This window comes from Cavia porcellus, unplaced genomic scaffold (genome assembly GCF_034190915.1).
Source record: "Cavia porcellus strain 051 isolate PalLab524CR breed Dunkin Hartley unplaced genomic scaffold, mCavPor4.1 scaffold_18, whole genome shotgun sequence".
NCBI lineage: Eukaryota > Metazoa > Chordata > Mammalia > Rodentia > Caviidae > Cavia > Cavia porcellus.
Genome location: NW_026947501.1, coordinates 68,661,679 through 68,687,987, shown reverse-complemented (window position 1 = coordinate 68,687,987; position 26,309 = coordinate 68,661,679). Strand labels below are relative to the sequence as shown.

Sequence of the window (26,309 nt, the reverse complement as noted above, 5' to 3'; positions counted from 1 at the left end):
TGGATTGTGACTGCATCGTCCCCAGCCTCACGCATCCCCTCGCTCCAGGAAGCCCCTCTGATGTCTCAGCCAGAGACATTCCTCCGAATCTCCTTGGGCTCCATGGTCTCCCATGGGGCTGGTCACCAGCCCTTGCTCCTGTCAGTAGTTGGACACCTCTCTAGGTCCCGCGTTCACAGTGATCCCTACTGCGTGTACTTCACTCAGAGTTCACCAGTAGCCTTTCGTGCCCACAGCAACAAGAAGAAAATGAACCTTTAGTGCACTGATCCTGGGACCAGCGCTGCATTAGGGCGTCACCTGGGGTGCTTCCTGTGATCCCTACTCAGCTGTGGGCGATGGGTGCTGCACTCACGTCTCACATCCACTTTGTGGATGTGGAAGGTGACGCTACCGTTATGGACTGCCGAGTGTCTCAACACACTGCAGCACAGGACAGGCTTTGCTCAGATAACGAACAATGAGTCCTTAGTGGGTGACTGACATAGGGTTTATACGTTGCTCACACCTCAGTCTGCGTTAGATCTGGTGGCTCTCATCCATAAGGCAAGTCTTTCTGGAACATTTGCCCTCCATGCTCAGGGCTGGAGAAGCCAGCTTGAAGGATGCACCCTGCTGTTAAGTGCTTTGTCTCAAGGTGACTCCCAATCCCTCTCATGGCCCCAGAACCCCAGCAACACAGCGAGGAGCCTGGACTCAAGGTACTGTGTTAGATTCCCATCGCTGTGATAAAATACTGCAAAAAATCAACCTAAACGAGCAGAGGGTCATTTTGGCTGGTGGTTTCAGAGGTTTCAGCCTGCAACTGGCTGGCTCCTCTGCCTCGAGGCCCATGGTGAGGCACAGCACTGTGGAGGCAGAGTGTGTGGCAGAGGGGGATGCTTGCCTCCTGGCAGCAAGGAAGGAAAAGGAGAAAGAGGGAGCCAGGGATGGAGGCTCCCATCACCCCTGCCTGCCTTCTAAGGTTCTGCTCACCCCCAGGCTGGGGACCCGGCCTGCAGCCCATGAAGCTTTGGGGACATTCCAGGTCCAAATCACAGGGACAATCCAGCTGGAGGTGGGCAGTGGGAGACACTGGCTCTGCCAGTTCTGCTCAGAGTGGCAGCATGTCCCACTAAGATGCTGCATCCCTGGCCTCCCACACACCCATCACTGGCTGGATGTTGGCTGATGGGGTAAGTCAGTAGTCGTCCCAGGAGAGAGTTTTCTTCCCTATGCTTACACCACCCCTTTCCTCTCCATCCTTCCTTCTTTATCTTCCTTTCCAGAGTGCAGATTACAGCACTGAAGGGAGAGCCGCCAGGCTTGACTGAAGAGGCAGCAGTCTGAGAAAGAAAGATACTGTTTACAGATCATGGAGCCCAAGAACCGGAGCTGGGACTAAGAAGTTTCCGCGAAGCTAAGCTCAGCATTGCCCCCACCAGCATAGGCACTGTGAGCGCTCTGTCCTGCTGGGCACCTGCGAGCAGATGCCTCTGCTCCTGTTGGGTTTGGCAGACAAGAGGCTCCCCTGTACCCAGCCCCTATTCTCTGCCGCTGACTCGAGCTCTCCCACTTCCCTCAGGCCTGGCATGGGTTTCCACTTTCCTCTGAGCTTTCCTACTGCCTTCCTGGTCTCCTAATCCATCCACACCATGCCTGATGGTTCCTCTGCTCAGCCATCTCCAGCTTAGCCCTTTGAGCTGCCACCAGGTTCACTGCAAAACCAAGCTTTGTCTGTCTGCGTGTGTCTTCTGCACTTTAGTACTGATTCTGCACTGCAGAAGAACAAAGCCCTTCACTGAGGATTCTGGGCCAGGCAGGTTAAGTCTAAGTCTATATTCTATTACACCACGGACCTCAGTGATGTGCCCCAAACTGCCCTGATGTCTCCCCATTTTGGCATCTGGTATGTGGGGATGATCCCTGAATTTCGTGGGACTATAGTGATACAAGCCCAGCAGCATTGTCAGAGTTAGCAAAACAAAGCCAGATAAATCTGAACTTCAGATCAACGAATCATTTTTGGTGTAACAGTCTGTGCTATATTTGCACTAAAAATTCCTGTGCTGCTTGTGTGAGACACGGATGGAGCTGGGTGTGCTGTATCTCTGTGTGTGACTGTGAAGTACATACATCACCTCCCACCCTCTCCTCAACTTCCAGTGAATGGTAGCAGCCAATCTTAGTCCCTGTACTCCTGCCCTTACCACAGTACTTGACGTACTCTCAAAAATAGCAAAATTGTTTTAAAAAAAAAATGAACAGAGGAACTGGGGCCCCGGAGGGAGGTGATTTATCAGAGGCAGAAGGTGCTCAATTGGGAAGTGGCAAAGTGTCGGGCTTCTAGCCAACATTCTCTTGCATCACATAAATTATTTTTATTTCTCTTTGTGTGCATGAGTGTGTGTGTGTGTGTGTGAGACAGAGAGAGTGAGTGTGTGGTGGTGGGGGTCAAGCCCAGGGCCTTGTGTGAGCTAGGTGAGTGCTCTACCACTGAGCTACAATGAGATCTGTTCTTATTTTTAAATAAAAGCATCACTAGTACTACAGTAGTCCACTAAACTGCCTCTTTGATGCAGTGGGTTAGGGTAGGACTGGCTTTGGTTTTCTCTTTGAGATTTTCCCCTTTTGACTAAAAAAAGGATCTTTAAAATTTAAAATTAGGATCTGGGACTAAATACTCATGGGCAAATTTGAATTTTTTAAAATTCTTTTTTAACCATTTAAAAAAAGCACTCACAATTGTGGTGTCTTTTTTCACCGACTTTTTATTGGTTATACAGATTAATGAGTTTTACTTCGGCAGATTTGTATGTGCACATTAAAATATCTTATGATGAGAAGTTGTTGCTTTTAAAAGAGGATTAAATACAATAGTTGCCAAACTTTTTTAAGTATAAAACTATTTTTATATATAAAATCTTGCCCAGAATTCCAATTTTAAAATGTTAAGCAACATATTTTATTTAAAAATAGAATGCTATAAGCTGAAATATGTAATCAATGTAAAAGATGTACAATTTGAAAAACCCAAGTTTAAATGAAAGATTATATAATTATATGAGCATTTTCAATTTAATATCATGCATGTATCATTGCCACTTGCAGTTTCTATCAGTCAGGATAATTTCGTGTCAATCCCAGCAATCAAACATTTCTGCATTCTGTTTTAGTTGCAAAGTACTGAGAAAACCATGACACATGCAGATGAACTCCTGCAACTGATAAGAGTTTTAAAAATTTCACCTTGCAAGCTAAAGATACTGTTATGGATTAAAAATTAGTGGTCAACTTAACACTAGCTGAATTAAATCAGCATGGTGCTGAATGCAGATGGCCCGCTCACCTGGGGACAGTTGCTAGCATAGAGACATGGAGAAGAACAGCGAAGCATTGTGGGTTCTCCTGAATGTTGCTGTTTTAAGCTGTTCTCCTGGAGGGGCTTGTCATGACTCACTTTCCCAGTAAGGGTTTGACTATTATCATCAGAGGAGCTTGGGACCTTGGTGGTGAGACTGGCTATGGGTCACTTTGGGGAAGCTTTGGTCCTTTCATTGAGCATCGGGAAAGATGTGTGCCCCAAGAGAAACTTGTCATGTTGACTTTTGGTCATGTATTTGACAGTTCTTATCGTCAGAGGAGCTTGGGACCTAACTGTCACTGAGGATGGCTGTAGTGCTTTTCAGGATAGCCCTGGTCTTTATTACGAGCGTGACTTCTTGGCTTGAGTGGAGAACACTCAACCCACCAGCACAGCTCCTTCACTCCACTGGCATAGACTTTCTGGCTTCCACCGCTGATCTTTGGGCCTTCCCAGTGCAGATTCATAAAACAGACTGGTGTGAGTCCTCGTGCCTCTGGACCTCCAGTTGGACTCGTGGGAGGCATTGTCATGGGCTCTAGGTCTTCATCTGGACTCATGCAGGACATTGCTGTAAGATCCAGGCCCTTGGCTGAATATGCTGGGCCTTTAGTATGGTGGACAGATTTTCTGTAGTTTCTTGTGTTTAACTCTGGGTGACCATCATAAAATAATATTATAAATTCTGTGTCCTGATTGCAATTGTTCTCACAATCCCTGAGTACAACAGATATTGTGTTGTTTACTTTTCTCATTGCTGACACAAAATATCTGACACCCAAAGTTAAGGAAGGAAAGGTTTATTTAGCTCACAATTTGTGGAGGTTTCAGTCCATAATGTGCTGAGTCCAAGACAGAGTGGTGTGACAGAGGGCGGCAGTTTATGGCAGAAGAAAACAGCAAAAGCAGTAATAGCAAAGAGAGAAGAGCACGTGAGGGAAGATTCTGTCCCTTATATTGTATGTAGGTCACACCTACCCTAGGGTCCCAGCATTGGACCATGAGCAGTCACAAACTCTAGCAGCCTGCCCCCATGACCACATGAAGCTTTGTGGGGGATATTCAGACATAAGCCATAACAGATATTGTTAATAGCAGTGTCAACAAAACTCAGGTTCCCAGATTTGCAACTCAAGCTTAGCAGGGCAATGAATGTGTTTGAGGATGTGTCAGAATTTGGTCTGTGTAGAGGTCTCTTTCCCTCTTTAGAATATTGGAGCCTGGGATGGATGTTTCCCAGCCCCTACTGTAGATGCCCAGCCCCTTCAAGGTAGGTGAGCTCACATGATGAAGGGATTCCCTGAAAAATTTCTGGTGTCTCCTCTGTGTTTTCCTCTTCTTTCTGGAGGGAGGACCCAAGAGGTAGAAGTGAGTGCAGAAAGACAGATGGTTATAGGAAACCTTGAAGGACAGACAGACCCAGGAACTGGGAATCATCTGCAACTGTATTAACTTCCTAACTTCCTAACAGTTAATGACATTGCTGATGAAATGTGATCTGAAGAAATGAGACTTCGATTGTATGTGATACCTGTTAGGAGATGAAAGATCTGTCTCACTTAACAAACCATGATTTTACAAATAATCAGAGAATGCTGCAAACTTGTGTGTAGATAATAGTGTTTCATAAAAACCAACATAAGACTCTTTGCACCAAGGAGTTAGGAGACAATCATTTATTATGCTGGTGGGCTAGTGAGACCAAGTCCAAATTGCTAGCCCAGAGCCAGCTTTGATTCCAGTTTAAATACAGTTTACAAGCAGGAATTACAAGGCATTATGTGTTGGGTTACATGGATTAAATTGTCATATATTGTCAGGAAAACTAACTCTATTTGCTTAAAATCAATTGTTAATCATAACATAGGAACATCCTGGGGATGAGGGGTGGGGGTTCAAGTGAAGCAAGCAAAGTTAAGTAGCTTTGACTGGGTTACTTCATGCCAACCAAAGTCCTTGAAGCCAGTTAGAAGCAATTTATATTTTCTTACTTAAAGGAAACATGAGCTGAGAATAGTCAAACTGGCCCAAGTGCATTATCAGAAGAAAAGCAGCTGGACCCAGACAGTGAAGACTGACTGAATCCAACAGGGTGTTTATGTGACAGGCAGCAGGAACATAAGCAGAGGCTATCTGAAACTTGCTGTAATGTGTCTATAAGTTTGTTATTCGATAACAATGCCTTTATAGTCATGTAACTATGCCCTTACAATGGATATGTCCAAAGCAGATTTTAACCTAACCTGAGTACCAAATGTCTACTCACAAAGCTTCAGATTCCTCCCCGCACTCCTTTGTAAGAAGTCTCTAGTCGAGTTCTGGTATAGTGTTAGAGATAGATTCCACAGCTCTGAAAATCCTATCAAATACTTGTCCCATTTCTAATTGTGTATGGATATAAAACCAGATTTTCTTCATTTACTTCAATTAAAGCAATGTATCAGAGATTGGAGAGGCCAGGCATCAAAGATTATTTTCCAAAATGTAAAATAATGCCAATTTTCTCTCCCTCTTTCCCTTCTCCTCTCCCCCTCTCCTTTCATTTTCTCCCTCCTTTCCTCCATTTATCATCTATCAATCAACTTTTTTTTATTTTGCAAAAAATTTCCTTTAAAGTATGCTGAGTTATTTTTATTTAAAATAATTATATACTGGTATAGTATTTAAATGTCACTTTTTATCATTTCTTCACTCAGTAAAATTGCAGGGCTTTTACTAACATGTCTTTTGGTCCATGATGAAACGAAAATACACTAGTATTTATAGTTTGCCTGGTTTTCAACTTCTAGTATAGTACATCTGTATGTAGTCATAACTTTTTGGGGTCTTCATAATTTGTCAAGAGCAGTGGCTTGACCAGCCTACACCACAAAAGACTCCTGACTCCAAGAGGTCCACACAGAGTCACACTGGACTCTAACAGGTTCAGGGGCACTCACCAGGCAAATTTAAAAGGCTAAACCTGAGAGAACGTAAGCTTACACCCAGCCGATTGTCTGGTGACCCATAGCATTGTGTACGCACAGTCACCAGCTGTAAATGTGCTTGCAGCTCAAACATTTATGCTCAGCTTACACATGCTCAAATGTACACTTCAGCGATCAATGGAAGTGCCTGGTGCTCAAACAGAAGCATTCAGGATGGGCAGCTGTGGCCTCCTGTTGGGCTTCCCCACCTGACCAAGTGGTCAGTGTTAGATTGGGAAGAGAATCCAAGACTCCCAACTTGGTCAAGCTGTCTTTGCACTATGCCGCTTCCTTCAGTGAGATCCAGGTCTCCCTGTGGCCCTAAGCTGCCCGCGGACCTGATTGCTGTCCTCCTTCCCTCCTCAGGGATCCTCGACATTGGTCACTACACATACGGTGGTCAGTGTGGTTACCTGGGACCCCATCAACAGCTCCAAGCTGCTCTGCAAGACGAATGATACAGTATTGCCGTGGCCTTCAATGCAGCTGGACAGCAGGGCCTCGTCTCACTCCCTAGGCACCTAGGTGTGTGACTCCAGGTGACAAGCCAACTGTGGCCCACTCCTTTCTCTCCTAAGAAGAGGTGGCACCTTGTTTTCCAGTTTTCTTTTGAATTTTTTAAGTGTGCACAAACATCTCCCTCCCTGAAATGTAGCTCTCGGGTGTAGATTCCTTTATTAGTACACGTTTGCAGCATGTGTACTCCCCTTGTATGGTGTTGGTACCTGTAGGTGACACACCCAATTTCCCCCTATCTTTCCTCCTGCCTCCCATCTCTTGGTTCCCTTCCCACCAGGGAAAGAGCTATCTTCCTACTGCTTAACGTCTTTTACTTTGCTCTGTCATTTCTCATAGGAAAAGCCATGTGACATTCACATTTGTCTGACTTCACTCTGATCTTTTTACAAGGCCCCCCGTAGCCGAGTAAAGCAATGAGACGACGTCCTTCCATGCCTCAGAGCTCCTGCTTTAAAATGAGCCCGTGGTAGTTCCCGTAAGTGGCGTCATTCTGTGTTCATTCTTCTGTGGCTTAGCTTTTAATCATTTTGAAATATCCTTTCCATATAAAAATTCATTTTAAAACACCTAATACATCTTTTGGCACATATTAAGAGTTTCTGTGCTACTTATTTTTTGATCTTGTGAATGTTTTTTTTCAATGCAGATTTAAAATATATAACCAAATGCTATCCTTTACCATTCTTAGAAATACTGTTTGTGCAACTTGAGCTAGCCCGTGTTTCTTCATGATTCCATTTGCTAACAACCAAAATTGAGCCTGGTGTCAGGACAAGACAAGCGTGTCATTTTCAGCCTGCTGTCAGTTTTATCGACTTTGTATGTTATGTATCTGGTTTGCCCAGTGGCGTGAAAACCACACTGTCTCAAACCCAGGTACTTCAGGCTTTGCTGTGGCAGTCCAGCTATAGCCATTACACATTAACTTGTAATTTTCTCTTCCACTCCTGTAGCCCTTTTATACGTGTATATATTATATACAACATGATTAGGCTCTCAGGAGGGGAGAGATGACTTTGTACCGAAAGTACATCCACAACTTTATGTTAACTTTGGATGCTTGGGAGTTCAGATTTCAACATGTCCTTCCTTCCTTGGAGGAACTCAGAAGAGGACCACAGAAGAATTTGAGGCTCAGATGGGAGGCAGACATAACCTGGTCTCATTTCAGTGAATGAAGAAATTGAGGCCCAGAGCCAAAGGGGTGGAGATGCGTCCAGGAGGTTGGGCCACTCTCTGGGGCTGTCTGTGGGACCGTCTCCTCCTGAGCCCCAGGCTGGGGAGACCCAAGACCATGTGGTTTCCCTGAATTCCCCACCCCATGTGCCCCGCCACACAAAGCCAGTGATCCACAATGAAGAGAAAAGGTATTTAATTATATCTCAGTCTAATCTCTTAAAGCGCTCAAAGTGTTTCACAAGTGCAAGGGGGAGGGATTGTTCTTAGCCAACATTTACCAGTGATTCCGACACACGCAAAAAAACTCCAAATCACGGTGCTTTATACTTACTTTTAATTTCTGCACTGAAAAAGAAAACGCAGGTAAAAACGACATTATAGATTACAGTAATTTCATCTTTGCCCTTAAATTACTCTTTGCTCTTGGGGGCAGAGATAAGAAAACATCAAAGCACGATAATGGTGGTGACCAGGACACCTGGATCGGGTAACAGAGCTCTGGACAGCCAGACACAGTGCTGTTAGTGACCAGCTCAGGAACACAGACAGTCAACAGTTAAAGGTACAGTAAAATAAACAAAAAAAGAAAAAACCATCCCACGACTCCATCTTAAAACCAAGCACAAGATCCGACAGAGCAACAGGTCTAGGGTGCCTGTGTCCCTGTGGGAACTGGGGCAGCTGCATGGTGGGACTCACAGACACCCGCTCTACAGAGCACCGGCTCCCCCAGCCGCGGTGCCTTCCCCGTCTCCTGGAGCAGGGACTTCCTGTACAGCAAATGGGCACCCGTGGCTTCCTTCCTGCCTGGTCTCCGGAGTGACAGCAGCAGCCTCGGGGGGGTTGGGCTCTGTGCTTTGGAGGCTGAAGCCTCTGGAATGTTCCACGTTCTCAAGGTCGGGTTGGGCTGTGGGGTTTTAGTTAACGCTCCACACGCTGTTTAAGTGCTCGCTTTATTTTTCATGTGCAAACTGTTACTGTCTAAAGCTTTCAGAAGGACATATACAGACATGAGCACCCTGCAGAGACCAGGGTACCCTGGGCCTCCTCCCTCCTGGGGGGTAGGGCGGTTACAGAAACGGTTAGAGAAGTGTGTTCCGCGGCAGTTCCTCTAGTCCCTGAATCGGTCCCTGGTGGGCAGCAGGCGGGCGGGCGGGGCATCCTCAGTAGGTGATTGTCCACTCCTTGACAGAAGCGTCGTGGGAGGTCGTGACCAGCGTGTGCTCGTCCAGCCAGGCCAGGCTGCTGACATGGTGCAGCCGGTGTGCATCTGGGGAGAGACAGGAGAAGAAATTTGATCTCTTGGTTCCCGTGATGGCTGATCACTGAAAAATAATGAATCACCCACCCCTGCTTTGACAACATATCCCATCTCTCTTCCAACTTTCTGAAACAGCCGCAGACTTTCTCTTTCAGACTCATGTCTTCCTTTCCCCAAAGTAAATCACATACCAGGGCCAAGATCCCAGACTCCCCATCACCTCCCCTCTGCCCATTCTCAGCTGTGACCCTGGGTGGGGATCTCTGTGGTTTCCTCGCTGCCCCTGCCATGAAGCTGAGGCACCTTTCTGGTCCAGAAGGGGGAGCCTGTCTGCTCTCTCCCCCAGCCCCAATGGCAGGAGCCTCAGCCAGTTAGGTTGCAAACGGGCACTGGAGGCTGGGACCCCTGAGTCACCTGGCCTTGGAGCTGCACCCCATCACCACACTGTTTCTTTCTAGGTGCAGTTCTCAGCCACAGGTATGAATGCCAGCCTGGAGGTGAACCCGTGACCCGTGATTCCCGACTTCAGACAGAGGTTGGGAACCCTCTCTACACCCTGGGATCCTGAACTGGTGGGTTTCCACTCAGACCAGTACAGCTCCTGGGACCCTGCTGCAGGCCTTCCCTACCCATCCTGGTGGCCCACAGGGAACCAGGAACACAGAACAGCGTGTCCCTGCCCCATGGCTCTGCAGCGGCCTCTGAATCCCTTCTACATGGCAAAGGCTGCCTTCTGTAGACACAGCACATGGGATGGGCGAGGCTGCAAAGGGGACCCCGCAGGAGTGGCGGGGTGGCAGGGAATGTGGGAAGAGGTGACAGCTCCCAGCCCACAAAGGGTCCTGAGCCTCACGCGACTGCAGAGCCTTGGAAAGGAGCCCACAGCAGGGGAAAAAGTGTGAGGTGCTGGGTGGGGTCCACTGTGCCATCAAAGAGCTCTTAATTGGGTTCTCTTTAAAGCGTGGCACTGCTCACACTGCTCACGCTGGCCACCTAGTGGACACCACTCTTACAGGCAGTGCAGGCACCTGATCAAGGACCGAGCTGGGGACAGAATGCTGGGGAGCCGCCGAGAGTCCCATACCATGTGGGTGCCATTGACACAGAAGCTCGTGCAATGCCCCCTTAAGAGTCCATTTCTGCAGGAAAGAATGAGGGGTCAGAGTCACCTTGGATCTTGACCCTGGTTTCTGGGTCGCTTAGGGTCCAGACGTACACCATCATGTCCATGCCGCCAGAGGCGAAGTGCTCGTTGTCTGGTGACCAGGCCAGGCACATGATCTTTGCGTGGTGTCCATAGAAGACGTTGTTCTCCTAGTTGCGGGTTGGAATCAGAGGCAACAGGCAGGGTGGTAAGAGAGTATGATTCTTCAGCCCCTGATCTGCGCCTGGTCACCCCTGAGCCGAAGGGTGCCCTGTAAGCCCCTGGGCGCCCACCCCATGGAGATGAGGAAACCACGACCCACTCACCGAGTAGTTGTCGGCGACATTGAACACAGTGACCACCTTGCTAGCGTCGCACACAGCAAGGAAGGCGCCGTCATGGGAAAAGGCCACATCCGTCACGGGGCCCTTGGCCTCCAGGACCTTGCCCTCATCCTTGAGCGTCGACCCCAGGATGGAGTAGATTCGGACGTTGCCGTCCTGCAGGTAAAGACCAGGGAGTCAGCCCTAGTGAACAGGGCAGCCGCGTGGAGGCGAAGGCCAGGCCATCAGTGGAAGCCTTTCCTGTGTCGCACAGTTTTGCTCTGGAGCCTCCCACCCCCACACGGAGGGTGTCCTTGCAGCTCCTCATTGGCACCCCTGGCCTGCTCCCTCTGGGGCAGAGGCACTGGGAGGACCCCACCTGAGGCTCCCAACCCTGATCCTGTAGACCAGGCATGGTGGAGCCTGTACTTCCTATTAGCAGCTGCTTGGCTCTGAGCCGAATCTGGCCACCATGCTTGAGGGGCCGCTGCATTCCCCAGCTCTGTGGGTGAGTCTGCCCTGCCCATCTCTGCTGAGCTTCCGGTCACCTCCCTGTGCTGGATACCCCACTCCCACCCCTAGGGTTGTACTCAGGGCCTGGCCCCAGTAAGCTGCACATTTGCCACAGTGGTAGTCCCACTGCCAGGACACCAGCACTGCTGCCCTGTATGGTCGCAGAGGCCCTCCTGACCCTTCTGTAGCAGAGCTCAGGGCTCTGTGGTCTGAGACAAGCCATAATCCACAGGGAAAGCCTTGAATGAGGAAACAGCCAGTGCCCGCTGCTCACCAGGTCACTTGGGGGTGAGCAGGGAACTAAGGAAAACCACCACTCTGTGTATGCAGCTGACAAATAAGCTATGGAGGCAAATGCAGCCAGTGTGCCCAGTGCATGACGGGAGACAGGCCTCAAATGCAGCTGTGAGTCACAGACACCAGCCAGGAGCAGAGGAGGCCAAAGAAAATGAAACAGTCACACCTGCGGGGAGAGCTGGGGCGGCCCACCTGCCACCTGGGTAGAGGGCTCCCTCCCACGCCGATGGGGTATGAAACTGTACCCACAGGCTGGCAACATCTGCCGACAGCGGTCCCTCTACCCTGGCTGGCTGACTCCTGGGTCCTGGGCCCCTCACCCTCACATAAAAGGGACAGCATCTGCCCCAGGGATACCAAGATTGGGGACAGACAGCAGGAAAACCCTCTGGTGTCATCTGCACCCACTGCAGGAGGCACTGAAGGACGGGAGCCCATGGGCATGCTGGGCCAGTAGTGGGGCCCCAGAATAGGCCGTCACACCTTGGGGCACAGAGCTCCCCAGGGCCTTAGTCACTCACACAAGCCAAGGTGGGGGGACAGAGAAGGATAGGTCTTACCGTGCCCCCCACAGCCACTGTGTCCCCGCCGGGGTGCACTGCCACCACCTCGGGCTCATAGCCAGGGCTGTCAAGGCTGAAGCACTTCCTCTGGTCCTTGAGCAGGACGATCTGTGGACACACAGGTGTGGTCAGAGCAGCAGGGCCCCTGGAGTCGAGTCCCAGCAGGATGGTCCACTCCTCCCTCAGTCACGTGGGGGATGAGAGCCAGGGATAGTCAAAGTCTCCACAGGGCCATGGCTGTGGTCACCATTACTGCACTCATTGACCATGGGCACTAGGCTCTCGGAGGCCTCAGGTCTGATCAAGACAAGTCCCCAATTAAGTGTCTCACTGGGTCCCCAAGGGGCACGGACAAGGGCAGGGCAGCAGCACAGGGTTGGGGTGGAGGTGATAGTGACATGGCCCTTGAGCAACATGCAGGTGACAGGAAAAAGCCAATACCCCTTTGGGCAGGTCTGTGCAGCTTAGGGATGGTAGTGTTCTATGACAGAGTACCAGGAGAACACCTGCAGTCCAGCATGAGCATGACCAGCCCCAGTCCCGGGCTGGCCCCAGAGAGGGAGGAGGAAGAGGCCCGGGGCACCACTGCAGGGCCCCTGCAGGCCTCAGCCACTCCTCACTGCCCAAGCTGCCACGTGATCTTGAATCCCAGGGACCTTGGTTGCCCCAGGCTCTGTCTTTAGCATGCACTGTGTACCAGTCCACAGTTTAGACCCCAGAGGAGCTGCTCCCAGAATCATGTCACAGATGGGGCTCTGGCGAGGGGGGGGGGGTTGGAGTGAGGCCCTCACCCCACCTACTGGGGTATAGGGGGACCTTGAAAGTGGGCCTGAACCCAGAGGCCTCAGGCCTCCCGAAGGTGGAGTTCAACAGCCAGGATAAACAGCATCAGCGGCAGAGTCAGCTCCTCCACGTCACAGGGAGAAAACGGTATGGAGGGCTTGGCCACATGCCCAGGGCCCCACAGTGCTACCAAGAGCTCCCCCAGAAGCCCAGATCCCTGCCTGTGGCTACCACCCACTCTGCCTCAGTGCCCGGTGCACAGGGCAGAGGGCCCCACACACAGGGTCCCCTCCTCCTTCTGCTTGCTCTGAATCTAACGGCTCCCCAGGCAGTGCGCCTTTGACCCACACTAACTCTGGCTCTGTTCCATCAGCTCCCTCAAAGGGCACCCACTCTCTGGGGTTCCGTTCTGTGTGCTGTGGGGTCTGAGGTCATAAACACCAGAAGCAGCTGAGATGGGGCAGGAACCGGGCTGCTCCCTGACCTAACATCCAGGGCCCCTTGCAGAGCTCCTGCCACCAGGATCTGCACTGAGGGTGTCTGCACAAGGTCCTCACCTGGAAGGTGCCCCAGATGGCAGGTCAGGGGCAAGGCTCACATGTGCTTTCTGGGCCGGCCCCCGAGACAGACAGGCAAGACGTGGATGTCACCGCAACCTTCATCCCACCTCCCCTGCCAGCCCAAGACGAAGCTGGATCCATACCTGCCCGATGCACACGACCACAGTGTAACCCCCTGGGCCGACGGCCACACACTTGGGTTGGACGTCCAGCTTCACAACTCCTTGCCCACTGGTGGAGAAAATATGGGTTGCACACTGTGGAGGCCATGTGTGGGTGTCCCACATGTGGTGGAAACCACCGCTGCTCAACTAAGCAGAAAGAACTGTAATCTGTAATCCACGTGGGAGAGTGTCCGCTAAGATGACCTGCTACTCAGGACAAAGCTCATGAATCACGACGGGGTGGGTGTGGGTGTAAGGGACAGGAGGGGGCAAAGGGGTGGCAGGGACACTGTGCTGGCTGAGGGTCCCTGGCAGGTCCCTCCCACCCCCTCATGCTCCTCAGTGCAGCTCCTATCCCTGCATCCCAGGCCCAGGGCATTCCTTTCTGAGTGTCAGGGCCTCAGTCCAGCAGGGTACCTGCCGGGAAACCATCACTTTCAACTTGGGAAATCACGTTACCATTTAGTTCCTGGAATTTAGGTACATGCACATGGCTCATAAATACCATACATTCAGGTGCAGGGTCTCTAGTGTTCCCTATATGGGCCCTGTCTGAAGGTACCGGCTGGCTTTGTGGGAGCCTTGGGTGTGGGCATAGCACATGGTGGTGCCCCCCACCCCCAGGAAGGATTGCCAACAGTTACTGGGTATGGCAGCACATGCCTGCAATCCCACCACTCTGGGAGCCTGAGGCAGGTAATCACAAATTTGAGTCCAGCCTGAGCAACCTGGACCTCTCTCAGTGCAGTGAGCTGGGCTCCATGCTGCACATGGGTCTCCTGAAGATCCCCTCTGGGGATCCACAGTTCCCTGGCTGTCAACAGGAAGCGCAGCCCGGGGCTGGACAGGCTTGGTCCAGGGCCTCCTTCAATCCTGCGCCTGCGCCCAGAACTTCCTGTCACTTGTTGGGCAGCATAAATCCCACAAAGCAGCAGCTGGAATCAAGGTCTGCCTGTCTCACCCAAGCCACAGGGTGCTCCTTCTGCTGAGTACAGTCCCGGCCAGGCCACCCTGACTCCCCATCACAGGCCCCAGACTCTGCCGATGAGGACAGAGGGACAAGGAGAGACCAGCCAGGCCTAGGGCCCACAACAGGACGACCATGCTCAGAAAGGGAAAGAGCCCATGGCTCCAGGCAGCTCTCACCTGTAGTCCCGCAGCGTGAGGCTGGTGTACCGTACGGTGTCGTCCATGCTGCAGCTGACCAGCTGCCCTGACTCGTCCACCGTCATCCTGGACACCTGATTCGTGTGGCCTTTCCCAGAGAAGGCGTCATTCTCACCAGTCTCGGAATCCCAGTAATGTAGGGCGGGGTTAAGGAGAAGTGGGATCCTGCCCCCCGGAGGGTCACAGTTATCACCTGGTGCCAGGCAGCCCAGCCCGCTGAGGGGTAGGGGCGCATGCTGAGCCATCCATCCATCAGATAGCAGAAACCCAGGGATCTGTAGCACTGAACGAGGGTGAGCAGCACTGGTGGGAATTGCTCCCCAGTCTCACTCCTGGGTCCTCAAAGGGCAGCTGCTTCTTGGGGCAGGGACAACACTGGCGCTGAGGAGATCTGGCTGTAACAAAGTGCCTACCTCTGTCCCAAGATAGGCATCTTTATGTACATGCAAGTATTTCAAAGTGTGAAAAAAACCCTAATGTCAAGAAGTCCTGGCCCCAGGCACTTCGGATATAACCCATCCAGCGAGCACTCACAGTGACCAGGATAGTGCAGTCCCCAGACAATGTAGGATGCTGCTGGCATGTGGACTGCACCAGGGACCATTGCTTCCTTTCACCTGTCCTGTAACAGAGCCCAGCCACGGCCATCAGACCATCTGCTGGGATACTGCTGTGCCTGAGGGCTGCCCAGGTGCCACCGGGTAATGGCCTCGAGGGACCCTGGCTTTCCAGGTTCTGTGGATTCTGTGCCCAGCACAAGGCACTTGCACAGGGTGTGCCTTTAGTAACTGATTCTTCCAGGTTAACAAATGAACATCTTGTTTCAAAGGAAGACAAGACCACCTTCTCCGTAGGAGGCTAGATGAATACTCTAGTGTATGGAAAACCCAGCACCGGACAGAGGAGGACTCAGCTCAGTACAATTCCTCCAGGAAGGAACTGACACCATGGCGCTGTCAGTCTTTAAGCAAGGAGGAAGGGATTCACGGGGCAGATGGGAGATACGTCCTAGGGCCTCCTGTGCATGGCCTGAGAGGCTTCTCCTGAGTCTCAAAGGAAAGAGGGCGGCTCATCTGCTGTCTCTGGGGTGGGGGCCACCGATTCCTGGTCCTGTGTTCAGCCAGAGAGAGCAGTCCGTCCCTGTCCCAGGAAGTCCCGTGGAAGCCCCACTGTGTGGGAGAAACCTGGCGGCGGCGGGGGTGGGGGGTTGGTCTGGGAGGCACCTCTGAACGAGGGTGCTCTGCACCTCCAGAGCAGCCTCCCTGGAGATCCAGTTCCAGCCTTGGGCTGCTGGGCTGAGGGGCTTGGGGGCAGGCACCAGTCTCTGAGCTTTAGTTTCTCATTTGCAAACAAAGGACTCTGGCCAGGCGTGGTGATGCCCTTTCGAGGCTGAGGCAGGAGGATTGTTGCAAGATGGAGACAAGCCTAGGCTGCAAAGTGAGTCCAAGGCCAGCCTGAACTGCATAGCAAGATCCTGTCTCAAAAAGACAAAACAAAAACAAAAACAAAAACAAAAACAAAAACAAAACCCAAAAAGAAAAAACCAAAAACACAAGACTCTTTGTCCAAGTTCTCTGAATTCTAGGACTCCATGGTTCCACCACCTGTCACAGGGACAAGTTCACAGGGAGGTTGACAGCTCGGGTCAGGGAAGACGGGACACGGGGCAGATCGAGTTGGGAAAGCACCTTCTAGGGTCAAGGCTGTGGTGTCCCCAGCCCAGGGCTTGGAGCCACCAAGGGCCTATGTGTGCCAGATACCAGCAGAGCCAGTGCTACCTGGCCCCTGGCCTGCACCACCGTGGGAACAGGACTGTCTCCTTGCCTGCCAGCACCCTGAGTCAAAGGATATTAATGTGGCCGTCATGGCTCCCAGAGTAGATGTAGGACTTGCCGCCATTTTTGTGCACTGTCAGACACTGGATCGACTTACTGTGACCCTGCAAGGAGAGGAAGAGCAGGGTGAGCTGAGGCCACCACCGCTCGGGCCCTGGTCTGCCTTCCCTGATGGCAGGTTATCAATACGTCTGGCCATGCAAGCCTCCCTCCATGGCATCTGGCCTCTAGATGCAGACAGGTCCAAGCCATGGCCCCACTCAGGCGCCTAACTGCAGCACAGGCCTCTTCCACCCACACTGCTCTGGGGCTCTGAGACCCTGCCCCAACCTCCCCAAGGCTGCTAACATAGCAGAAGGTGTGCCCAGCAGGTCTACAATTAGATACATGTCCTGTGTCCCAGCAGGGACCTTTAACCTCCTCTGTGTCTGGCCAGAGGCCTGCAACTTGGGTTCTGGTTATACCTTCTCCCTGGTTCCCAGCCAGTCTCCCTGTTATCAGTATACACAGCTGTCAGCTGGCTTCTCTCTTTCCAGAACTTTGCAATATTCCACGTTGCCACAATATGGCATTTCCCCTCAGGGGAAGGAACACAGAGCACCCCTAATCCTGCCTGCCACATAGCATAGCCCCTGGACCAGCCCGGATAGTGAGTGGACCCTGTGAGCAACGCGTACTCTTGGCCTGCCCAGGTGTCCCTGCCCAGGGGGGCCGTTTAGCCCCATGGTGCTCCTGGGTGATCTATGTGCACCTGCAGGTCATTCCTGCAGCCTCTGATCCACCTCTCCGGATGGGCCAGAAGCCCCTTCTGAAAGCATCCAGGTGAGGCTCATGTCTGTGGCCTGGGCTGGGAACCACCTTCCCTAGGGCTCTGCCTCATGGTTTGGCAGCTCTGCAGCCTGAGTTCAGCCCCAGTCGCCTTGTGTGACCCACACAGGTGTGACCAGGTAGTTTTTCCTTCAAACGCACAAGCTGACAACAGTTGGAGCTGACAACAGTCCGAGCTGATCTACCCAAGGAGTGCTGGCCTGGCTCTGCAAAGGCTGCAGAGGTGTTGGCAAGGGCTGGTGCGCAGAGCTGGGCTGACAACACAGGACGACAGACAGGGGGCTCACTCTGCTCCCCTGCACAGCCGGGCCTGAATCTCCAGGGCGGAGTTTCCAAGCACCCCACATGGAGCCCCAGAGTGGCGCTGTCAGTCTTTAAGCCCCGACTACTTCCTGGGCCTGGCCTTCTGGCCACCAGGCTGTGTGCACAGCTTCCCTCTTCACCTTCCATGCCCTGCTGTGCACACCTGAGAGCTGAGCGGGCACCTCGCTTAGGTCCTCTCTTCTGAATTTCCAGCCCCAGGGTGGCCAGGCTCACCTTGATGACCCGCAGGGGCTTGCTGGGGTTGTTCCTGTCTAGGTAGTTGATGTAGCCTGACAGGGAGATGCTCAGGAGGTGGTCCTTCTGCCACAAGCAGCCCAGCTGCTGGTCCAGCACGGTGGAGCCCATGGGAAACGTGCTGACCACTGAGTTGGCGCCAACGTCCCAGATCTTTGAGGATTTGTCTCCAGAAGCGGAAAGCAAGTGGGTGCTGTCAGGACTCCAGCTGATCTGTGCAAAGTGAGACAGGTCTGTGTCAGAGGGCTGCGGAGCAAAGAGATCCGAAAGCAGCCTGTGCTCGGCTGTGTTTTCAAGCAGAGAAAAGCAAAGCCTGGAGGCTGCTGGTGTACCCAGTCCCCGGTTCCTGCCACCCCACGGTGGCCTTGCAGCTCTGTACCTCCCTCATCTCAGCCCTTCATTTTTCATTTTCATCCAACTTTAACACTGATGGCTACAGACTCGGACAAATGACAACCAGTACATCACGGACACAGAAATTCACTCACAGCATAAATCCCTCCATCGTGGGCCTTGCTTCCTCCCAGCGCACATATCTTCTCTCCTGTCTTCCCGTCGTAGATGAATATCTTCCAAGAAACAAGAACAAGGGTCTGTGTGTCTTGGGTCTGGCTGCATGAGTGCTCTCAGTGCGCCACTACTCCAGCTACTGTGACTAAATACCACACTTCCCTGCTTTAAGAGAAAGCCTGTGACCAATGGCTTCAGTGACACGCTCAAGAGGAAGTGGGGGTACACTGCTCGAAAGCCTGCTGCCCACCAACCCTTTGGCCTGGCTCTTACCTGGCCGTCAGCACTGGCTGTGGCAAATCTGTTTCCATCAGGGGAGAATCGCACGCAGTTGACAAAGCGGCCGTGGTCCTGTGAGAAAGAGAACCGTCAACCTGCCTGTGAGAGGCCCATGGCGGACCTTCCCCACTGGCTATAGCAACTGGCGACTCAAGCCCCACACGGTCCCCTGGGGTCATTTTCGGTCTTCCCGCCCTGCCTGGTGCCCCTCCAGCTCTTCTGGTAAGTGCTCCTCTCGCTGCCAACTGTCTTCTTTCCTTCTCCCTGGGTACAGATCTCTGTAGCTTTGAGCCTCAGGCCCTGCTGTGGCCAGAGCTGTGGGAATCACCATGGGCCCCTTCCCGGAGACCCAAGGTCCCAGCCTGAAGGAGCAGCTGGGGTGGGGTCTGGGGGTGTGCACAGCAGGTAAGTGACTTTCCCCAGCAGCTCTGACACGCGAGATCACATCCCTGCCTCTTCGGCTGCCCTATGTGCAGAAGACTCTGCCAGTGTCACAACCTGTCACATAACCTCTGAGGGGCGGTGGTAAGCCTCTAGGCCAACTTCTTGCAGCATAGCAGCAGGCGCAGGGAGGCTGTGTAACCGGAGCACGCCAGCTCTAAGAACCCAGCTCAAGTTTCCTGCTCTGCTTCCTCAGCGGCTGCTCTTGGGCCCTGGCAGGTGCTGGGCAGGGCCAGAAGCCATCCCAGGTCAGGTTCCTAAAGCTGCAAGTCAACTGCCACTCATTCTGGGGGAGCTCACTGCACAAGAGGCCCCCTATCCTGTGCATCAGTGACAAGGATCACCCCACTGCTCCCCTGAAGGCCACAGGAGCCAGCTGAGTGCAAAGCTGGTGGGAGGCACCGAGACAAACCCTTGCAGATCACCACGGAGTAGGAGTATGGGCACAACACACAACTCCTTCTGGGTGAGGGGGAACAACCCAGTGACCAGATGCAACCTTCACTAGATGGGAGCATCCAGCTTCCTCGTCAAGCAAGGCCTGACTCTGGCCTAGACTGACACTGCCATGCCTGTCACAGCCTGGACCTGCTTCCTTCATGGCGATGAAGGAGACACTAGCACTAGCTCACCCTGGTCCCTCTGCTCAGGTAGGGGGCACACAGTGGTTAACAACTGGGAAGTCAAAGGCACTCATCTCGAGTGGGGTAGAGGAGGGGACAACAGGGTGGTAGAGTGGGCAGTGACTACTGATGGACCAAGTATGCCATGCAACAGAGAACGCTCAGCCACCCTTTAGGTCTGACCAGGGACAGCACCTCTGCTATACCAGTTCCCTGAGGACAGGTTCAGACATTCCTATTCCAAATCCAGGTCCAGAAGCAGGGTGCCCTGGGAAGAAACCGGATGCCCAGGACCTGTGACTCCAAGCAGCTATCTATGACTTGGCTCAGAACTGTCCACTTTGTGGGCTTCTCCCACGGGGCCTGCTAGGGTGAAGTCTGTGGCCAGGAACATGCAGCTGCAGGCGGGCAGCAAAGAGAAAGAAGCAGGGGCCAAGAAGATGCCCTTGAGCACCTGGGGCTATGGGAGCCTGGGTCTCTGCCCCAAAGCCTGCTTCCATCACCATTTCCTGCAGCTCAGCTAAGCACCAGGAGCCCAGACAGGCAGGAGATTCATGTCTGCTCCTAAAATAGTCCCTATACAGGCAGTGAGCACCAGCAGCCCATTAACCAATGGAACGAGGACTAAAAACAGTGCTTCCTGCAGGAAGGCCAGCCATGCGCGTGAAGGGCCGTGGGGGTCACTTCCAGTCCAGAGGATCTGTAGCCTAGCACGCTGCCTTCTGACCAACAGGCCACCTCCTGAGCTGTCCCAGTGGAGCAGAGGATCACAGTGCAGTCCTCAAGTCCCGGCTCAGACTGTCCTGTGTGCATGCCCAGCAGTGATGTCTGCCGCTGTCAGTTCATCCTGCTGGAGTCAACATGCAAAGAGAGCCGCCCCCAGTCCTCCAGTCCTCCCAGCAAGCAGAGGCCTGAAGCCAAGAGGTATTAAGGAACCTTCCAAGGCTGTCACCAACAGGAACAAGGCAGTCTGGCTCCAGCGTGCACTTTGACTACCTGGCTGGCTCAGGTGTCTACTACCCCTAGCCTAGGCAGCCACTATTCAACTACCTCCTCGACCCATGTCCCCTGTCCCCTCTGCTGCCCACTGGCTCTGCCCTGCCTATGCAACATGTGGTCCTAAAATGTTCCCCCTTCGGTGGAGATGCCACTCTTGCTTCTGTCCGCCAGGCTGGCTTCTTCCCTGCTACATAGCTGGAGGGCAGCACTGTGCTCTGCACCCACCTCAGTGGGGCCGAGAAACCAAAGGAGCCCTGGACAGGTCAGCCAGCACCACGGCCCAGCTGCCTGCCTCAGGTGTCAGGAAGAGGCAGGCATGTGTTTGCCTGGCCGAAGCCTCCTGGAAGGAAGGTGGGTCCACAGGTCTGGTCCACTTTGGACACTGCACTCACTGAGGCCTGCAAGGAACTCCAGGTCCAGGTCACATGGCTACTTTCTGGGCCAGTTCTCCAAGGGGAAATGGGCCGCTTGCATTCGCTGTTCCCAGTGATTGCGGGACACAAACTGCTGTATCTAGTACCAACGCCTGTGAGTGGGGACATGTGCAGGGCTGTGAAACCCTCAGGTAACCACTGCTCACCCACGGGGCACGAGGGAGGCTAGAGGCACTGAAGTCGGCCCTTGGCCATGCCAGACAACCAGGACACTGGTGGGGTAGGACCCTGTCACACATCTGAGTGTATCTGTCAGAACGAAGGCTTGGCGTGGTGACCTCTCCCCCTCCTGAGGCCACAATCAGCACCTCCCTGGGGACCTACACCTCTATTCACAGCAGAAGGGCCAGTGATGGGGACCATCTGTCCTAAACCTCACTTCTCCCCAGACCCAGGTCCTCTAGTGAGCCAGAAGGCACCCAGGACATCTAAAATGTGGGTGCATGGGGATAGCGTGGTGCCTGCAGCCACTCCAGGTGAAAGGTGTCTCCTTCCCCACCTTCAGTGTGTGAAGCTGGGCTATGGTTCGAGGCCTGCAGGGCACAAGCCAGGACTGCTGTTCACGCTCTGTACACAGGCCAGGACATGCTGACACGCTCTGCGCAATGGGCCACCGAGCAAAAAGGAACGCTCAGTGGTGCTGCGATCTTGGGCTGGCAGACAGGAGGTGGCCCGCTGTGACCTCGAGCCCCTCCAACCCGCCGCTCTCACACCACTTGGGTGCAGTCTCCACAGGGTCCTTTCAGCGCATGCTGGATCCAGATTACCCACAGCTTGCTCTTCTTCAAGGCAACCATTTGCACGTGACCCTGTTGTCTCTGCCCTGCCCAGGTCTCTCCCTCAGGGCCACTACCCACCTCTCCAGGCCTCAGATTGGGGTACACCCCAGGCACCATGGGCAGGCAGAGGTGGTTTGGGGCCGGGTAGGCAGACATATGACAGAGCTGGTTGTGAACTGCTTGCTCCCCGGGTAAGTTTCCAACAGAGCTGAGCAGGAAGTGCAGGCGGCCCTGACACCCAAGTGTCATGGGGTTGGGAATGAAAGGTCTAGGGACAACACTGCTACTGTTTGGATTTCACCGTGGAAGAACTTAGTTCCTTCTCAAAAAGCCCACACATGTGCATTTTAGTTTTCGCAAGAACACTCATACTGAAGCTTTGGCACTAAGGTGCAGCACTTGCAGGTGTCAGCACACATTCTTACCTGCCCCCTGCCACACTCACACCCTGGCCCTTTGCCTCTCTGTGCACCTGCCCTTTCCCATGGTCCACAGGAAGGGTGCAGGCCGAGGCCCCAGAGGGTAGGCTGCACCACTTGTCAGGAAGTCCCAGACCCACAGCCCTTGCCACTTCTCCAGTTCCTCAGGATCCATGGTGTGGGTTCCTGGGGAGGATTTGATGGTGACAGTGCCCGCCCCAAGGACGGGGCCAGCTGGGCAAAGTTTTCTACCTGGTGCTGTGGCTCTATGCTGCTGGAGGAAGGTTCAAGAAGAAGGGGAGAGAGAATGTCCCACCCAAGTGCCCGAGTAAGCACACAGGGAGCGGAATACAGGCTGGAGCTGCTGTCTGGCTCAAACCCTGGCTCCTCCTCAGAGTGCTCTGTGCCATGTTCAACCCACACCTACAAGCACAAGGTGCTCCCCAGGGCCAGGAAAAGTAGCCATACCCTGACATGCTCTGATGAAGACCAAAGCTGTCCATGGACAACTCATCGGGGACCCAGGCAGTGGGACAGTGTGCAACTGTCTCAAAACCCTTCCTCCATCTCTCAGGCTCAGATCAGGCTCGGGCATGGGGCTTGCTGCCCATTGTCCCGTGGTTCATAGGACTTGGGCTCTACTTAAACGCTGACTTTGGGCTGCAGCCTTCAACAAAGCTCCCCAAACAGCCAGATCTCCACTCCCTACTGATCAGGCAGTGATGCAGGAGACGGATCTGAAACTACAGGGTGTCGGAAGATGCCACCCACAACCTGCTCGGCCAGAGGCCCCAGTGACAAAGCGGTACTGTTTCACCAGGGAATCCCTGGAGAGTTCATCTGTACCCAAAGCCAAGTGTCACCTCAGGAATTCTACCCACTCCGAATCCACCCTCACCCTTTCCAGCAGCGACATGTCTGCTGTCTACAATCGGCTGCACTGTTGTTGAAACAAGCAGTTCTCGTGGGAGAAGGGGCATGAGCCACACCGAGCCAAGGGCACTGTCCTATGGGATCTCGAGGACTAGATACAGAGACACCGGTGCCCCTGAAGGATGGTGAAACCCAGAGCTTGGCCAGCCTGATCCCCAAACTCAAACACCTCCAAGAGACACATGGCCCATGACACACCTGTTCCGGGTACACACAGCCACGGCAGCTGGTCCTCGTCACCGTGGGCACTACTGTGCCCAAGATAACCAGGACAGCCACAGCGGGCCAGCCACAGCAAGGACAGCCCTGCTACATGGCGTCCCTACACCCAGATGGCCCTCAGGAGCACACCCTGGGCCCGGAAAAGGAGCACTGAGACTGCCTTCCAGGGGGCCATTCACGGCTCAAACCCTGCCCTGCCTTGGATCCGCAGTGCCAAGGGTGCCCATCCCTCTCCCCATCATGCCATTGGAAAGGTGAACCCAAAAGCAGCCCATCAGAGGGGCTGGTGACAGCAGGGACCCCAATACTGGTTGCTCATGCTGAAGCCTGTGCACCCCTCAAGGACATGCAGGGTGCCTGCCTGCCACAGACAATGTGTGTCCAATCCCTGACGTGTGCCTGATGCCACTTTGGGCATGCCTGTTCCTGGGCCTCTCAGCAGAGGAATCAGGGACCCTGAGGTCCTGAAAGCCATCTCCTCTGCCTCTCTGGGAGCTCAACAAGCCTGAGTCCATGTAGCTGAGAAGCTGCCGGGGCCTGGGACTCCCCTCTGGCTCCACAGCACAAGACGCGCTGGCCTTCAGCAGCACAGTGGGGACAGTGGCACTCTCCACCTCGAGACCTTCCCCACTCAATGCCACCAGCACGTCATGGCGTGCTGACCCTCCCACATCTGCACCCAGGTCTCAGACAGACCTCAAAGCTCACTCCTCCCGCCCTGAGATGGCCGGTGGCCACTTACGCCGATGGTGAACTTGAACTTGAATGGGGGCCCCTCAAAGAACGCCGCGCAGTTATCATCGCTTCCTGTCGCCAGCCGGTATGGCCTGGTCTGCTTGATGTCCACGCTGTTGATGACTTTGTTGTGTCCAGTGATCTCACCCACGGAAGAGCCGCTGTCCCACAGGAAGACAGCCCCAAACCTTTACCCAGTGAGAGGAGTCAAGGGAACAGAGTCAGTGTGAGAAGGCAGAGAAACACAGACAAAGAGCTGTGCAGGAGGCTGGGGCAGCACACTGGGCAGCGGGTGGATCCCAGTCTACAGGCTCCGTGTGAAGGGCCTGAGTACAGGCCACCAGACTCCCCAGAAGTGGGTGGGTGTTGGGGTGCACGGCCCAGTACGGAGGCCTCCCCCCATACAGAGGGCACCCCAGCAAATAGCTGCTGGGGCCTTCATGGCCTCTGCGCTTTCCTGATGGGGGAGGCAAAGAGGCCAGGTACTATCCCCTCCTGGAAAGCAGACACTTCTTTAACCCAAAGTACAAATACGTTAAAGACAAAAACCAGGTGCAGGGGACAGGGAGATCTCTCATAAATGGGAAGGGGACTGAAGGATGGATGGAGGGGGCACAAAGAAACAATCAATGTGCTGTGTGCATGTTCCAAAGCCCCCAGCGAATGCCATCACTACACACTTCAAACATTCAGTGACAAAAAATTTAGAACAGTAATGTAATAAAAATGCATGACAATGTATTTTTTAGGTTTTATTTGCCACTGATTAGAAATGGAACTGTTGGAGTGGCAGGGAGTAACTAAAAACCACAGAGCAACGAACAGTCCCCAGAACGCATGCTACAGAAGGGGACGCTGGGGCCGTCGAGGCTGAGCGCCCACAGGCTGCGAGGGTGCCGACTGCCGGGGAACAGATCCCACACCAGACTCTGAGCCCACTGCCCACTGCCCACTGCCAAGAGCACAGCCGGCAGCGTCAGCCTGCTCAGGGTGCAGCAAGCCCTCGGGTAACGTCCTCAGCCGTGAACTCATGGCCAGTGCCCTCCTGATGACAGGTGCACCCTACTCACTTGTCCCTTCCCTGCTGCTGGGACGGTATGACAGGGAGTCTGAGAAGCCAGAGAATCCCTGACACAGCCCTGTGGGATGTATCCCCTCCAGTGTGGCTGAGCTGACCCTAAGGGCCCAGCTCGTCCCAGTCTGGGAAGGCAGCAGGAGGGCTGATGCCCCCTGGAACTCAGCTGGCCCAGATCTTCCTGCCACTGGGGCCAGGCCATAGGGAAATGGGCGGGGGGGGGGGGGGAGACGAGCAACTCACTTCTCCCTTCCTTCCCCGACCACGGCGATCCTCTTACTGTCTTCGGTCCAGGCAATGTCCTTGATCTTCCCAGCGAAAGGCTGGTACTCATACTTGAGGAGGTGTTCCCTCTGCGTGGTGTCCCAGATCCTCAGCTTCCCAGAGATATCTGCAGCACACAGATGTGGGGGGGCCATGCTGCACACCAGGCCAGGGCTCCAGCCACTGCACAGCACCCACCCCGAGGCCTGGAGGAAAGGCTGCATTTGGTACACCAAACTCAGCCTTGCTCCCTCGGTGTTACCTCTGCAGGCTGCTACTTTACCTGAGTCTCACCTGAACACCAGACCCTGCCTAGCTACAGGAAATTGAAACTCAATGCATGGCTAAGCAGCTTCACTTGGTAGCTCCTAGGGGCTATGAGTGAGTGGGCTGTGGACTTAGGGCCACCTGCTTTGCACTCCGATGGGATGCACTGTAGTCCTGAGCTCCCAGGTACCTCTTGGGCGACGTGTGGCCCAGCCCCGCCGGCAGCCCACAGACGTGGCATTCTGCACTAGCTGGGCTGAGTAAGCCGCTCCTATGTGGAGATAGACAGCAGGGGCCGTGGGAGCAGGAGGGCTGCGTGCCATGTG

At 53.7% G+C, this 26,309-nt stretch overlaps 1 protein-coding gene across 2 annotated transcripts in view; it reads right to left on the bottom strand.

The window, feature by feature from the left end:
- Positions 1 to 8,183: 8,183 nt before the first annotated feature.
- Wdr1 (WD repeat domain 1) overlaps positions 8,184 to 26,309 on the bottom strand; it is a 30,307-nt gene continuing 12,181 nt past the window's right edge. Inside the window, exons 4-15 of one of the 2 annotated variants that reach the window (XM_063229326.1) lie at positions 25,696 to 25,843; positions 24,385 to 24,565; positions 18,787 to 18,864; positions 18,492 to 18,572; positions 17,983 to 18,216; positions 16,629 to 16,721; positions 14,762 to 14,913; positions 13,595 to 13,682; positions 12,106 to 12,216; positions 10,739 to 10,912; positions 10,438 to 10,582; positions 8,184 to 9,277 (exon numbers count right to left, since the gene is read on the bottom strand). In XM_063229326.1, the coding sequence (XP_063085396.1) occupies positions 9,171 to 9,277; positions 10,438 to 10,582; positions 10,739 to 10,912; positions 12,106 to 12,216; positions 13,595 to 13,682; positions 14,762 to 14,913; positions 16,629 to 16,721; positions 17,983 to 18,216; positions 18,492 to 18,572; positions 18,787 to 18,864; positions 24,385 to 24,565; positions 25,696 to 25,843 (1,592 nt within the window). In that variant the 3' untranslated portion in view covers positions 8,184 to 9,170. Of the gene's footprint in view, positions 9,278 to 10,437; positions 10,583 to 10,738; positions 10,913 to 12,105; positions 12,217 to 13,594; positions 13,683 to 14,761; positions 14,919 to 16,628; positions 16,722 to 17,982; positions 18,217 to 18,491; positions 18,573 to 18,786; positions 18,865 to 24,384; positions 24,566 to 25,695; positions 25,844 to 26,309 lie in introns of both variants that reach the window. The other variant, NM_001173106.1, reaches the window with a different exon arrangement.